This window comes from Pyxicephalus adspersus, chromosome 9 (assembly GCF_032062135.1).
Source record: "Pyxicephalus adspersus chromosome 9, UCB_Pads_2.0, whole genome shotgun sequence".
In the NCBI taxonomy this organism is placed as follows: Eukaryota; Metazoa; Chordata; class Amphibia; order Anura; family Pyxicephalidae; genus Pyxicephalus; species Pyxicephalus adspersus.
Genome location: NC_092866.1, coordinates 49,701,848 through 49,716,382, shown reverse-complemented (window position 1 = coordinate 49,716,382; position 14,535 = coordinate 49,701,848). Strand labels below are relative to the sequence as shown.

Here is a 14,535-nt window from a genome sequence, read left to right as displayed (position 1 = left end):
GCTGCAAGGTGAGGTCACTTCAGAACACTGCTTGTCATCTTCCTAAAAAAAAAATGAATTTCTAATATGTAAATATTAGGCAGGGTGTCCAGCAGGCACGCAGTTGGTATAATTAGATACCATGCCCCATGTGAACCCAGAAGAAGTGGATGCAGCTTTGGAAACCTTGCGCACGGATTCTGTGTGCATTGAGGTTGAACAATGGCCCATGCATTGGTCATGTGACTTATAAACAACCCGCTGGGAACCCAATCAAATAAGTACAATTCATTACAAGCTTGTATATGTCATTTGCTACTGTCGCCTTTCATCATATTTCATTTTAATCAAGAAAGGTAACACCTGTGGTTAAGCCACAAAAGCCGCTTTTGTGCAATGAACACCCGCAGGCGACGAGGCAATTACATTTGTTGCTTGTTCCAAAGTGGGAAGCACTTAAATAGACCTCGGTAGGGATAGCTGAGAAGAAAAGATTTACTTATATTATCTCAGGCCAGATTAAGTTCTCCCGAAGCCTGTCTCTTTTTGTTTGCCACTCCCCACTCCATTCTTAAGAACGGAATGGACTACGGTAGGGTCAGACGGAAACCTGGCTGTGCAGGTGTTGTGGATTCAAAGAGGGCAAAAAAAGGAAGGGGCAAAAATAAACTTAAAGTGGATCTAAAAAGTAAAGACTTCTTATGGTAAAGGGATCATTAAGAAACTGTAGTTGTGCTTATGTACTAAACTAACTTTTGTCTTGAATTCTCCCCGGGGGAAAAAGCAGTGAGCCCACTGGTCAGTATGGGCATTCCTGTGCTTCCAGCATTGTAGCTGTATATCCGCTGTGAGATCTTAGGCACTATTGCCTCTGACTACTGCATGTCTTGGAGAATAATATAACAGAGATCCTCAATCGCTGACGCCATAGCTTTCCTCGGGTGGGATTATGACATAATGTAAATGAACAATTTAAAAAACGCATACTTATATTGGTCCCTTATTAAGCTGGTCATTTTACCATTAAAGAAAACCACGAAGAAGGTAATATATTCCTTTAAGAAACCCTGACCACCAGGACCTTGCACTGTCGTTTAACCCTTAAGCAGACATCCCAATGAGACTTCCCAGCTTGCAGGTCACACTCATTAATTTAGCCGACGTAAAAAGCCTTTCCAAAGACTTCTTGATGGACATGATGGCAGTGTGTTGTGGATCCTGTGTGCACATAGACTGAACTGTGATCTTAATTAGAAGTTTGACAAGCCCACTCCAATAAAATGATGAGATTATGTGTAATTGGTGTCACAGTCAATTACCATTTAGCTAATCAGAAGCCCACTAACAGGTCCGGCCTTAGCTGTGGCCTCAGGATGTTGACGAGTGTCTGCCCCCTCCATGCTGCTACTGTGACACAAGAGCTCTATTCCACTCAACATCCTAACGACCTCTCTGAAGTCTATTAAATTAATGACCTAACCATCCCAGTCTCTGGATTCCTATCATATGTTTTTTCCACTTTTGTTTTTACATTACCTAGTGAGGGGAGATATGAAGGAGCTGCCATTACTGCCTTGCAGGCTTTGGGTGGTTGTTCTTGTTTGACAATTTCACAACCTAGTAAGTCCCTGATCTAGAAGAAATATGCAGGGGGGTAATACAGGCTTTACCCAATTCTGATTGGAACAAGCAGGTCCTGGAGAAACAAAAGTCTGCACTGTTGAAGAGAACCTGTTCATGTAACCTGTAAATGACGACAAGCCATTCAAGTGCTGTCCATTTTCATGCAGACCAAGCGGTCTGTCCTCACTTTACTAGGTTTCTTGTGCCAAGTATGAAATCTGACCGGGATGCCTAAACAGTCAGTGTTTATTTTTGGTGCTGTAACTTCTTTAACCTCCCTGGCGGTATTCCCGAGTGAGGCTTGGGTGGATTTTCCATACCAAAAGCGGTATACCCGAGCCACACTCTGGGTAGAATTGCCAGGGATTTTAAAACTCCTAACTGGTCCCCATGTTCCAGTTGCGTCCTCCAGCGATGCATCCACTAGCCCGTGCATCTGCATATCCTGGCGATGCCCGGCGTGTGAACTTTGGGGATGCAAGGCCAGGGGAAGCAGATACCAGCCGGGCATCTGCTTGTGAGTCTTAGGCTGAAGGGTGGGACCGTTAAGGCAGGTAGGCGCGACTGGGTGGGAAACTTAAAATAAATAGGATTTTTAAATCTACCGCTTTTACATTTAAAAATCCTCAATCATACCACCAGGGAGGTTAAAGCCCAAAGAACTCCAAAAGTGACCCAAGGTAAACTCTTAAACCAAAGAATTAGCATGAAATATAAGTATCACTTATGGAATTGAGAATTTATGAACTTAAAATCATTGTGTTTTTGCTGTAGCTGAGCACCTACTGAGCACTAGCCAGGACCCCGCATGACCTTTAGTTACCTTTTAACAGACTGAGGTCCCAAAACTGCTTACCACCTACTGCCTGGCACTGCAAGTCCTACCCCTCCTCATATTCTCTCTACTGACATGAGAAATAGCTGGAATACGGTGTACAAGCATATTTGGCCGATGAGAGATTCTGTTCCACATCCTCCTCCATAGATTGTTTTCACTTAGTACCTTACTATTGGAATTTGCCATGTCCAATCTTGGGTTGCGTTAAGGTGCTGCTTGTAGGTTTATCAAGCAGGCCCCATCCGACGGTTGTGCTCTGTACACACCATGTGCAGCACATGTCTGTCTTATCTCAAAGGGCAGTATTGACAAAGGATTCCAGTGTAACATTCAGGGTGCTGATGCTAGATATTGATCACATGATCCAAAGTAACATGTTTCCCACTACTTCATTTACAGGTTCCAAAAGGCCATGTCTGGTTAGAAGGTGACAATTTACAAAACTCTACAGATTCTAGAACTTATGGTCCGGTCCCCTACGCCCTTATACGAGGAAGAGTTTGCTTTCGGGTAAGTTACAAGCAGGAAATATCTTTACCTGGTACTTATCTAGAGATAAAATGTTTTGACTTTAAATCCATAGTTTATATAATGGTTTAATATGGTAATTTTCTCTTTATTTTCCATGCTTGATATTTTTCAGATATGGCCTTTCAGCACTTTGGGAGCCCTTCAGGAGAGCCCCAATGGACGGATATTAAAAGATAAATGACCATAGTGGTTGTACCTAATAGTTTTTAGTTTCTTCTGTAGAAGATTAGTTATTTATACTATTGTTAGAATAATTTCTAATAAATTCTGCAATTTTAATGACTGTTTTATGGTTGTCATTTCTTGTCTTATGAATGGACAAGCAAATATAAATCCTATTTTATAATATAGAGCCCAAAGATACAAGAACTAGTGTTTGACCTGAATTTGGGTTTTTTCCCCTCATCTTTTTTGGTAAGGGTTAGGTTATCTTGTGTCTTTAGGTTATATTTTATCTTTAGATAAAATGTTTCAGCCAATCAGTCTTCACGGGAATTGTATCTTGTCCAACAGCTGTTTACACCCCAGCCACCCCATCTTCAATGTTCTTCCCCTGCCCTGGATACTCATTGAACCCTTATTGAAGCTAAATGGCAGAAGATGAAGGCATACCCAGCTAGCAGGGATATGGCAGGCATGTGTTAGGATATGGGGGGGGGGAATGCACTGGTATCTAGGAAAGGTCTTCAGATGAAATGAGGAATATGCATGCTGTTATTAAATATTGTGTAAATGATAACGCCAAACACAGAAAAGGCAATTTAACAACATTTATTAAAAAAAAAAAATGCATCCATACTATGTACAAAAAATGGTTGTAAACAAGCAATTTCTTTATGTAGTTGGAATCTGTGCACAAGTTTCTAGTTTGGACCCTAGTGTGGCAGATTTTATTGCCCTGAGTCCTTGCAGCTCCTGTAAACTTCTATAACCAAAGAACAAGAATCACAGTTCACTAGCAACAATTGTTCTAAGTCCTCTTTCTCTAGTATATATTTTCCTCCACAGCGACAGGTGTAGTAGTAATATTCCTCATCTGTTACAAAAGAAAAAATATGGTATGAAGGTAAACACAAGTTTTACTACAACTAGTTAGTAGTGGGGTTCACCTGACCAGTTAATCTCTGTATAATCTCTTTACATTTTACCAAAATTTAATAATACATACTTGTAGCAGAGCGTAATGCAAAACTGGGTAACTTATTAGCCAATCACAGGCTGGGAGTGTTCAGACTGCAATACATATTCACTGTTGTCTGCAAGAAAATTCCAGCCCTGGCTTGCCTTATAGTTGTGTTGTCTGTATCACAAAACTAGCTGAACAAAGTGAGAAATATTTTGCATTGTATGCAAATTTATAGAAAAGTACAGAGAAACCCAAAAACTGCTACTGCTGCTTTCTTCTGAAAATGCTGTCTGGTAATGCTGACTTTCAAAGTAGTTGCAAAAACTTTTACAGAACAAGTATGCATTTAGGGTTGCTGACTTTACCTACTTCATACTTGTTACAGGTCAGTGCCTTTAAAATACCACAAGCAATGACCGCCTACATACTTATTTCATCAGATGTTTTCTGTAAGTGTGGCCCTAGTTTCCCTTCTTGGTGCCCATTTCTAACGTTTTTTTTCTAAAATGCTAAATTAATGCTGCATGCTTTTATTATTTATCAACCATGCCCCCTCACCTCCCCAAAAAAGTGACATTTTCTCCATTCCTGATTTTAGAGGTATAATTTTATAATGTATACATACCATCTTCCCATTCCATTTCCTCCAAAGTAATTTGATTGTCCACATGGCATGATGGCGTTATCTCTGTTTCTGAGAAGAAAAGCATCTTATGATTGTCAACGAATGTACAGGTAAATACCACATATCAAGTTTGCTTAATAACTGACTTTGTGTAATCTTGAGAATTTCCATTACAAGTAGTACTTTTGAGGACTGGATGTGCAGGCAGTTGGTATAGGTTGCTCCAGTAGGGGTACATCATTTCTTATTTAATGTACCTCTCTATTCCAGCAACTACCAACTGCCTGCACAGCTGGTCCATTCTCACTACCCCCCCAGATGTAACATTCTCTGGAACACTTACAGCTTCTGACAATCAATGTGAGAACTCCCCTGGAAAAAAAGAAATGCACCAGCCCAAGTCCTGATACACACAAGATTGGCAAATATTTGAGGTCCAAGTTGACAAACTATATATATATATATATATATATATATAGTGATTTCTATCAAGACCGAGGGCATTTTATTTATTTTTTCTATCAATATGATCACAAAGAGGCTGGCAATGCCCCAATGTCATGGTATGCTGGTGAGTTTTTCTTTAGCCCCTCATTTATGCAGATCTGAGGCAGCGTTCTAGGCAAAGGTTTAGAAAAAAATGGTAAAACTGGTTTAAAGAAAGTTTTAGTGAAAGGTGGTTCAATATTTGCTTGGTTCTAAAACATCATTATATAAAGTAATCACATTACAAACTGAGACATAGAAAAGTGGGTAAAACATTTTTTTTATGGTGGGCCAGTGGCTCTTGGTAACCCCATGCTCAGCGCTGTCACCTTCTGCTGCCCTTTTCATTCTCACAAACCAGAAAAGTAGACTAAGCTGAGCCCATAAGCTTTCAAAGTGCTCTAATAACTTGCCCATAGGTGGCTGAGATCAAGCCAGCATTGCTGACCAGTATACCAATTAGAAAGGCAGAATAACAGAGGTACTTGTCCTGAAACTGTTGCTTCCGCATTTGGTTGAGCCTTTGATTATGACCAAGTAGATAAAAACCCTTAAAGTTACAGGATCCTCAAGGAGCATTTCTTCCATTTAAGCTCACTTAGCTCTGTGGACAATCAACGGGGTGCAGTGGAGGAAATGGACGCATGGGCTGGGATTCTGGAGGGGGTTGATAAATTCATGTTCTTCTAATGCAGACTAGGTATGAGTGTTATTGCTGTGCCTTTGTAGACATTGGCAGGAGCTCAAGTGGAGTATTCCATAGAGACTAATGACTAAACACCGTTTTTAATTTTACTCTTTGAAACAGCTTCTAATGGTAAGTTTGTCCTGTGCTGAAAATAACTTCACACTGCGTCACCATCTGCATCCCGTGAGTGAATTCTTAATTTGAAGACAAAGTAGGATGGTAGGGGCCCCAATTATAGCAGCAGGGGCTGTCACATGGCAAATTACTACATTCCAAAATTCCAATTCACCAATAATACTCTTTACAGTTTTCATTCTGGAAAGATGTTTTACGAGGAGAAAAGCTGCTTAAGAGCAAGGCACAATGTTACGAGCTAGAACTCAACATTTAATATCAAAAAGATAATGTGGGGCCTTTACCAGTTTGTACCAAGTACTGCAGAAGTAAAGAACTGTTCTAAATTTTAGAAGACAAGGACTGTAGGTTTTTATGTTTGGGGGAAAAAAAAAAATATTGTCCATTTTTGCAATAAAATAAAATCCACACACACACACACACACACACACACACACACACACACACACACACTCACAGTATATTCTGATCCAGCTGTATCAAAGTTACCCCATCCCTACATGACCAACCGAGAAAGCTGTTAATTCTGGCCTATATTAGAATGGGAGAAGATGGCGTTGGTAGTGCTGGAGCAATAAATAGGAGAGGAGAATTCACACTGCTGGAGAAGAGCAGGGCGGGAGGTCAGAAGGTCCAAATAGGTTGTGCATACTTGTATGTTGTACCCAGAGTCCAGGGAATGTGTTTAGTTCCACTTTAAAGTGAACCCCTGATTTACATAAATACCAAAAACCAGCATTTATCAACATCTTTAAGATGAGGAAACCCTTCAAATGAATTTTGGGGGCTTTGGGGACCCCTGACAAATCCCACAGCTCACAGTGCTTTAGCATGCTGGTAAGTGCACGGAATACCTTGTACACTGCGGAGAACATCATCCTTACAGATGGGCAAAAGGACCATTAGTATCAAAAAACTTGGAGTTACAAATTGTTCCTTGTTTAAGCAGTGTTCTTTCCAGTCCCTTTTAGCTTGGAACACCACCTGGCACTTTTTAAGTAACCACCCAGCTGTTTCTGTGTGATTATTGAAAAATTGGGTTACAATGCAGGGGCCACCACCTGCCTACAACTTCCTCCCAACCAGCGTAAAAAAAAAAAAAAATGTGGGGTGAATACTGTTTAAGGGACATCAGCAACCTCTGGGGGAACCCTAGATGGGAAACACTGCTATAGCAAGTTACTTGAAAGACAGCTCCAAGTCTGCTGACCTCATCATGTCCAAGATGGTGGTGCCCAGTAGAAGTTTTTTAGGGCTTTTACATGTCTACACAAGGGAAGCTTTTATAGGTGAATAATGTGTATGAAATGCACATACAATCCTATGGAAAAATTATTAAGTAGAATGGTGACACAGCCTCTACACCCGACAATAATTTTACTATGTGGCTTCCCATAATAATTGGCCATAACAAGCTGGTGGACGTAACAAGTCAAATAATAGCACTTCACTGTGAATAATAACTATGGGCAAATGAAACAGCTCATTTAACTGCCCTTAAGTACTGGTGAAGAAAATGTAATTAACACTTAAAAAAGACAATTTTAAGCATGCTATCCATTAATTAGCAACATATTACACAGCCTGAAATGGGACAGTTATTTGATATCGCTTTCTGCATTACCACATTTTACCGGGGGTCTAAACTATGGATCTCAGGGGAGCAAGCCATCGGGTGCACGTCTGATTAATGTAATTACAAAGATCAGTGGGTTTAGGAAATGACAGGATCAATAAAGCTGTCCTTAATAGATCCTAAACACCTACACTACATTAAATATGTAGCGAATAGAAGGGGGAAAAAAGAATGAAGCTGTTCCTTTATTGTAACAGTTGACTAACTTCGCAGATGAGAGGTGAAATATATTAATATGGATTCTCACAAACGTACGCGTGTTTTCCTTGGCGTGAAAAACTATATATTTCTGCAGCCGGAAATCCGAGATGCTAGGGTGGCTGAAAGCCAAAAATAACAATGGAGCTAAAATATGGAGGGATCCTTAAATGGTTGGTCAATCCAAAACCTATTTTATCGGCAGGTTGCTTTATTAGTAGCAAGCGATGTTCTCTGAATTGGATCTTGAAATCAACCTCTGGTAATCCTTGGCACAAAAATTACAAAGGGAAGAGCACCAGTGTAAACCAATCAGAGTCTACGGCATGAAGAAAAATAGCTGTCCATGTAATTATGGCCACACACATCAATATGATCATTCAACCAATCATTCCATGTGACTAAGCCGATCAAAGTAAAAGAAAAAACACACAAACCAGGGACCCCTTATTTCAATCAGGTTAGTGAGCTTGTCATTGGTTATAAAGTCCGTCATATCAATTCAGTGTTGTTGATTGCTCAAATATCCACTAGGGGATCAAATGTATTTATTAGATATATTTGTATTATATAAACATCTATAAAAAATTTATTGTATTATCATTATTTTAGCTGATCACAAAGCACATAGAAATATTGTGTAATGAGCAGTTTAATCAATGATGAATCATTTATGACCAATGATATGGGTTCCTATATGGATGGCCACCTTTATATACATTATCCTGAGAGGTGTAATGAGCAGAGTACTGATCTTATTGATAATCCACTACTCCTTTCCTTCATTGTCCAGTTATATGCTGAGCCGTGTCTCATAATGCACTGCATAACTCATGTACAGGACAGGCTGCAAAAAAGCTTCAGAAAGGGCAGGAGCTAGCAGTGCAGACTGGCAGGGGTATACGGATTAACTATAGTTTGTTGGTTTGCCTGGAGCGTGAATTTACAATCTAATTGAAAGTTTAGTTCAAATCAACTAAATAAAATTCCAGTTGCATCAAAACAAGGGGTGTTTATTGTCTTTCTAAAGCAGCCACAGGAAAGCCTGTCCCCTACCAGAAGCTGCTAAAGAGACCTATGCAGTCTGTGTGGAAGCAGTGGTCTCCTTGCAGAGGAATGGCACAGTTCCTGAATTTAGACCTATAGCTCTGCAATCAACCCCCTTTTGGAAAGCCCCAGGCGAGGCTGGGTACACACGTGCAATATTTGCCATTAGAATGGATCTTTCAGGATCCGTTCCAACAACAAAAAACTGCACGGTGCATGAACAAGCAGTGTACAAACAGCGCCATTCTGCTCTATGGAGAGAGGAGATCGACAGAGCCGCTGCGGTCTCCCCTACACTTTCATTACAGTCATTCCTTGTCCATGGATCTGCCAGGACAGTCATCCAGACGACGAGCGCTGTACTCATGCCACATTCTCGCCTGATATCAGCCCTGAACGATTATCAGATGAGAATAATTGACATGTGTACATAGCTATAGAAAGGGGCATAATGGATCCCTGCATTAGGTCCAACACCCATCTGGCTGGCAGGAGACAAGCTTTTCTACTCAGGCTGTGGCTTTTTTAGGCTGAAAACAAATTCTAAGGTTGGGAACACCTTTTGTTCTCATGCACCTGGAATTGGGCTCTAAGATAAGTTTTATCACGTAAGCTTTAGATATAGTTTGAGGTTAAAGATTATTTGTGGTCATAATACTACTTTAGCAGTTTAGGTCCATGATGTGTGGGGACCATTGGGGAAATCAGCAACACATCATGCAGGATAAACACTTGTCCTGCAGCAGGGTTGCGTACCCAAGACCTTGTCTTTGTGTATCTGGAAAGCACAAACGTTTCCGTTGGTTGTCCATATTATTAAGGTCAGTTTCTTGTGGTCTGCCCTCTAATACTCTAACCGGGCAGCTAAGTAAGGGGCGCCTATATCCCTGACCATCTGTCCATCTAAGTTACCTAGTGATCTGACCAGACACCTTCCACAACAGCAAAAGGTGTAAAGGCAACAGATTGTCTGGTACTTGTTTTATAGGCTTATAGAAGCAATTGAACATAGATTAACCCCTTTCAATGCAAAGTCTGACTGTTACATTCAGTGATAAATTTATGGGATGTCCGCCCCACTTATTGAGGGATGAATAATCAATTTAAAGAGCATAGAAAACAAGTCTCAATTCCGACGTGTTTCGCCTAATGGCTTCTTCAGGGGAGGTCAAGATGGTAATTGTGGCTATGCAGTAGGATAGATAAAGGATATCAATGTCATTCATTGTATATATAGGAATAGGTTATTACTAATATCATTTTTCAAATAAGTATACTTTACAAAAAGTATACTATAAGACATTTATATTCAGTATACTTATATGAGCCTGCAATACGTATTATGTTATTTCCGCTTAGTACTTATTCTTAGAATCTTTTAATCCTTTAAAAAGGATTCATATATAAACCCCAGTAAAAACACCAATCCTTCAAATAGAACCATGCCTTTTCAGTATTGGTCCCTAACAAACCATTTCACATAATATTTCATATAGGAATATTTCTGTAACCTTAGGCTACCATCTGGAATTAAGATTTATTTACCTTTGAGGCCTTTTGAAGACAGCAGGAACCAGTAAGTGGATTACATTACATTTACCTACCTTTTTGAAAATTTATATTTGTGATACCCTTTATATACACAATGTAAGAATGAATGACATGGATATCCTTTTTGCAGTATAGCCATTATTATCAGTAGTGACCTTCCCTGAAGAAGCCATTAGGCGAAAGGCATCAAAACATTTTCTGTGTTCTATAAATTGACTTTTTATCCCCCTTTAAATGTGGCGGACATCTCATGAATGTATTACTTTGAATATGATGGTCAAACTCCGTATAGAAGTTGATTAATCTATGTTCTTTTGCTTCCACTACAATTTTATAAACAAGTAAAAATTGACTTTCGTTTCATGAAAAAAAACTCATGTACTATGCAAGTTAAAACATTTGCATACTCGTCCCAGGTAAGCAGTGAAGCCAGAAGGGGAGCATTAAAAACCAGCCAACAATTTTTTTTAGATATAGGTCAACAATAACAGCATGACAAGATTTTTTTAAAAATGCCCGCACTGAATCACTTGTGCAGAATTACATACAGGTAGTCCCCAAGTTAAGGACATCTGACATATGGACGACTCCTAGATACCAATGTGGCTTCCCTGTTCGCTCGTGTGCAGGATGGAGGCTTTAAGGGGGGAGAGGCAGTTTGCATGACTTTCAAAAGAAATCTTTTGCTAAACATAGCTGAGGGTGTTGGTGATCTTATAAGCTGAGCTGTTCTGTAACATCTTGTAACTCTTTAATGACCAAAATAAACCATGCAGTTGTTTCATTTTGGATATCAGAGCACATCTCATCTTGCTCCAGAAGTTAATAAATGTCTAGGCTCCATAAAGTTTTTTTTTTTTGCTTTGTGATTAACTCACAGTGAGGATTTTCTACAGTAACTGACCCCACACTCCCTAATATTATGTTTAGACAAACATCTGTCTCAATTGCATTTTTTAAAATAATTTACCTGTTCCGACTTACATACAAATGTAAGTTAAGAACACACCTACAGTCCCTATCTCATATCTAACCCAGGGACTACCTGTACCTGCTAAAGAGTAAATATACATACCTCTGGTTTGTTTAAATGCCACCTCTTCTCTACTCCCTCATTGCTGCATGTATTTCACACTTCCAGGTTTGTGGAATACCTGTTCCCCTGCAGCACATTGTGGTTTCTCCTGGGGGGAACCATTGCATGTGATGGGGTGAACCATTGCATGTGATGGGGGAAACCAGTATTCAAGCAGCGAGGTTGTGGTTTCAGCAAACAGGGCTCTAGAAAAGTATATTTGACCTATAATAATAATAGTAATAATATTATACTGGGGAAACAAAAAGCTCACACCAAAGCCTTGCGAGTGAAGTATTCCAAGTAGAGAAACAAGTTGAAAAAAAATCTCACATATCCCTTTTGCTGTATAGACATTTTTTTTTAGTCTTGAATTCGTTCATCAGCTCAGTATGCGATCCCTGGCACTAGAAGTAAAATAGGGACAAATCTCCCCATTCAAAACCTCTAGTGCTCTCAGATTGGCTGAGGAAAGCTTTCCTCAGCCAATCAGGGAGCACTAGAGGTTTTGAATAGGGATAATTGTCCCCATTTAACCTCTAGTGCCTGGGATCGCACACAGTGCACGGCCGCATTCATTGAGAAGATCCCCGAGCACTAGAGGTTAATTAACCTCTAGTGCCCGGGGATCGCATTGGAACGGCAGATGAACTCTCAATCAAGTTTCTCCAGTGAGAGTTCTTCTGCAGTTCCACTGCGATCCCCGAGCACTAGAGGTTAATTTACCTCTAGTGCCCCGGGGATCGCAAACAGGAGGATTCCCAGGAAATCCTGTGAAGCCTCCTGTTATAATTTCCTCGATTTTTACGATGGTTTTGCGAAATCGGTTAGCTGAAATTTCGCTAAACCAGTGGAAGTTCAAGGAAATTTTTTCAAGCAGCGAGGTTGTGGTTTCAGCAAACAGGGCTCTAGAAAAGTATATTTGACCTATAATAATAATAGTAATAATATTATACTGGGGAAACAATAAGCTCACACCAAAGCCTTGCGAGTGAAGTATTCCAAGTAGTGAAACAAGTTGAAAAAAAATCTCACATATCCTTTTTGCTGTATAGCCATTATTTTTAGTCTTGAATTCGTTGATCAGCTCAGTATGCGATCCCTGGCACTAGAAGTAAAATAGGGACAAGTCTCCCCATTCAAAACCTCTAGTGCTCTCAGATTGGCTGAGGAAAGCTTTCCTCAGCCAATCAGGGAGCACTAGAGGTTTTGAATAGGGATACTTGTCCCCATTTAACCTCTAGTGCCTGGGATCGCACACAGTGCACGGCCACATTCATTGAGAAGATCCCAGGGCACTAGAGGTTAATTAACCTCTAGTGCCCGGGGATCGCAGTAGAACTGCAGATGAACTCTCAATCAAGTTTCTCCATTGAGTGTTCTTCTGCAGTTCCACTGCGATCCCCGAGCACTAGAGGTTAATTTACCTCTAGTGCCCCGGGGATCGCAAACAGGAGGATTCCCAGGGAATCCTGTGAAGCCTCCTGTTATAATTTCCTCGATTTTTACGATGGTTTTGCGAAATCGGTTAGCTGAAATTTCGCTAAACCAGTGGAAGTTCAAGGAAATTTTTTCCTCGCTCATCCCTACTCATTAGTGCACACCAACCAGCCAACCAATTTTTTAATTTCAGTCACCCACCAGAGCTGTTATTTATATCAGTGGCCGGACAGAATTACACATATTGTAATAGTGAATGTCATGCGTTGCCTGAATTTCAGCTTTAATATTAAATCAGACTCCTAGTACAAAAGTTGTTTCTTTAATTTCATTAAACCGAAAATCTAATAATATTCACTCCATTTACACCAGGATGTAACGGATTGCCCTTGTCCGAACAGAAATGGTGAGAACTTCATTAGCTGTGGTTTATAAAACTCAATAAGATTCGGAAGTAGAAACCACAAACTCAGGCTTATCTGTTGGATTTATTCTGTAATAAGGAAGCAATTTTATGACTTTACAGTCAAAAATGCAAATCTAATAAAACAAGAACCTAGTGGGATGGTTTACAAAGCCTGAGATACGATGTGTGCAATCTATGGAAATGCTTTCAGAGTGAATAATAATCATGAAAAACTCCAAAATCCCTAAAAATTAAAGTCAAAGTGACAGAAACACAAAAAAGTGACATCATTCTGTGTACTGTGTAACAATACTGTGTATTGGGTGGCTCTTTCACTGAGCTTCACCGTCATTCACCTATTAAAAGCCAATTGCCATTCTGAATTCTACACTGAGCAAGCCATGACTGTTGGACACTTCAATGGAGCATGTCCATGACACCTTGGGCATATGCAGAGCTAAGCTTCCAAGAAGCGGAAAGCTTTCAAAGGCAAAAGGTTAGAAAAGGTTGGATTGTAGCCGGAGCATTTTTTAGTTTCTAAAAATCCCAAAACACACAGAAAGGCAAAGTAAAAGCTACCTTTGACTGGACAATATCATTATCCTTAGATGGGCAGCAAGCGAGTTTTCTACCCTCAATTAAAATACTGAACAATATAGTGTCTGCGTTTCAGATTTAGCCATTCACTGAAAAAGATTGATTGAAATTACAATTACTAATCTGTTAAATAACAAGGATTTAACAGATTTGAATTACCACTGAATCACAAACTTCTTTGATTTATCAAAAATGTATTGATCAAGAGGTCATTAGATCAATACAATGAATGAACTTTGGTTCACAAGTTCCATTCAGCCTGATCATTTTATTTTCATTGAATGATTGGTTGTATTATCATAATAACGCCTTTCTTTTTTTAAAATGCTGTTTCAGCAGCAGAAAGTTTGATTCAGAGGAGTTGAGACACACTCCAGGGAGGGTAAATATCTATAGCTGGTTATGTTTCTTTTATCATTTGTAATTTAAATAATTTCTAAGGCTGATATGCAAAAAAAAATTTCTACATTTATGAACCTCTTGCTTAGTCGTTGTTCTAAATATGATCTTTGCAACTCTGAAAAGCGATACGTCTGGGGTAGGTCTGTGTATTT

The 14,535-nt window shown here is 39.7% G+C and overlaps 2 protein-coding genes across 5 annotated transcripts in view; one reads left to right on the top strand and one right to left on the bottom strand.

Moving 5' to 3' along the window:
- Positions 1-3,250, top strand: part of IMMP1L (inner mitochondrial membrane peptidase subunit 1) — a 20,371-nt gene extending 17,121 nt beyond the window's left edge. For all 4 annotated transcript variants that reach the window (XM_072421864.1, XM_072421863.1, XM_072421862.1 and 1 more), the window contains exons 5-6: positions 2,840-2,950; positions 3,084-3,250. In XM_072421864.1, the coding sequence (XP_072277965.1) occupies positions 2,840-2,950; positions 3,084-3,152 (180 nt within the window). In that variant the 3' untranslated portion in view covers positions 3,153-3,250. The remainder of the gene's footprint in view (positions 1-2,839; positions 2,951-3,083) is intronic.
- A 477-nt stretch (positions 3,251-3,727) lies between these two features.
- The window catches only part of DNAJC24 (DnaJ heat shock protein family (Hsp40) member C24), a 33,615-nt gene continuing 22,807 nt past the window's right edge, over positions 3,728-14,535 (bottom strand). Inside the window, exons 4-5 of the mRNA XM_072421859.1 lie at positions 4,723-4,791; positions 3,728-4,007 (exon numbers count right to left, since the gene is read on the bottom strand). Coding sequence (XP_072277960.1) covers positions 3,862-4,007; positions 4,723-4,791 — 215 coding nt within the window. The 3' untranslated portion in view covers positions 3,728-3,861. The remainder of the gene's footprint in view (positions 4,008-4,722; positions 4,792-14,535) is intronic.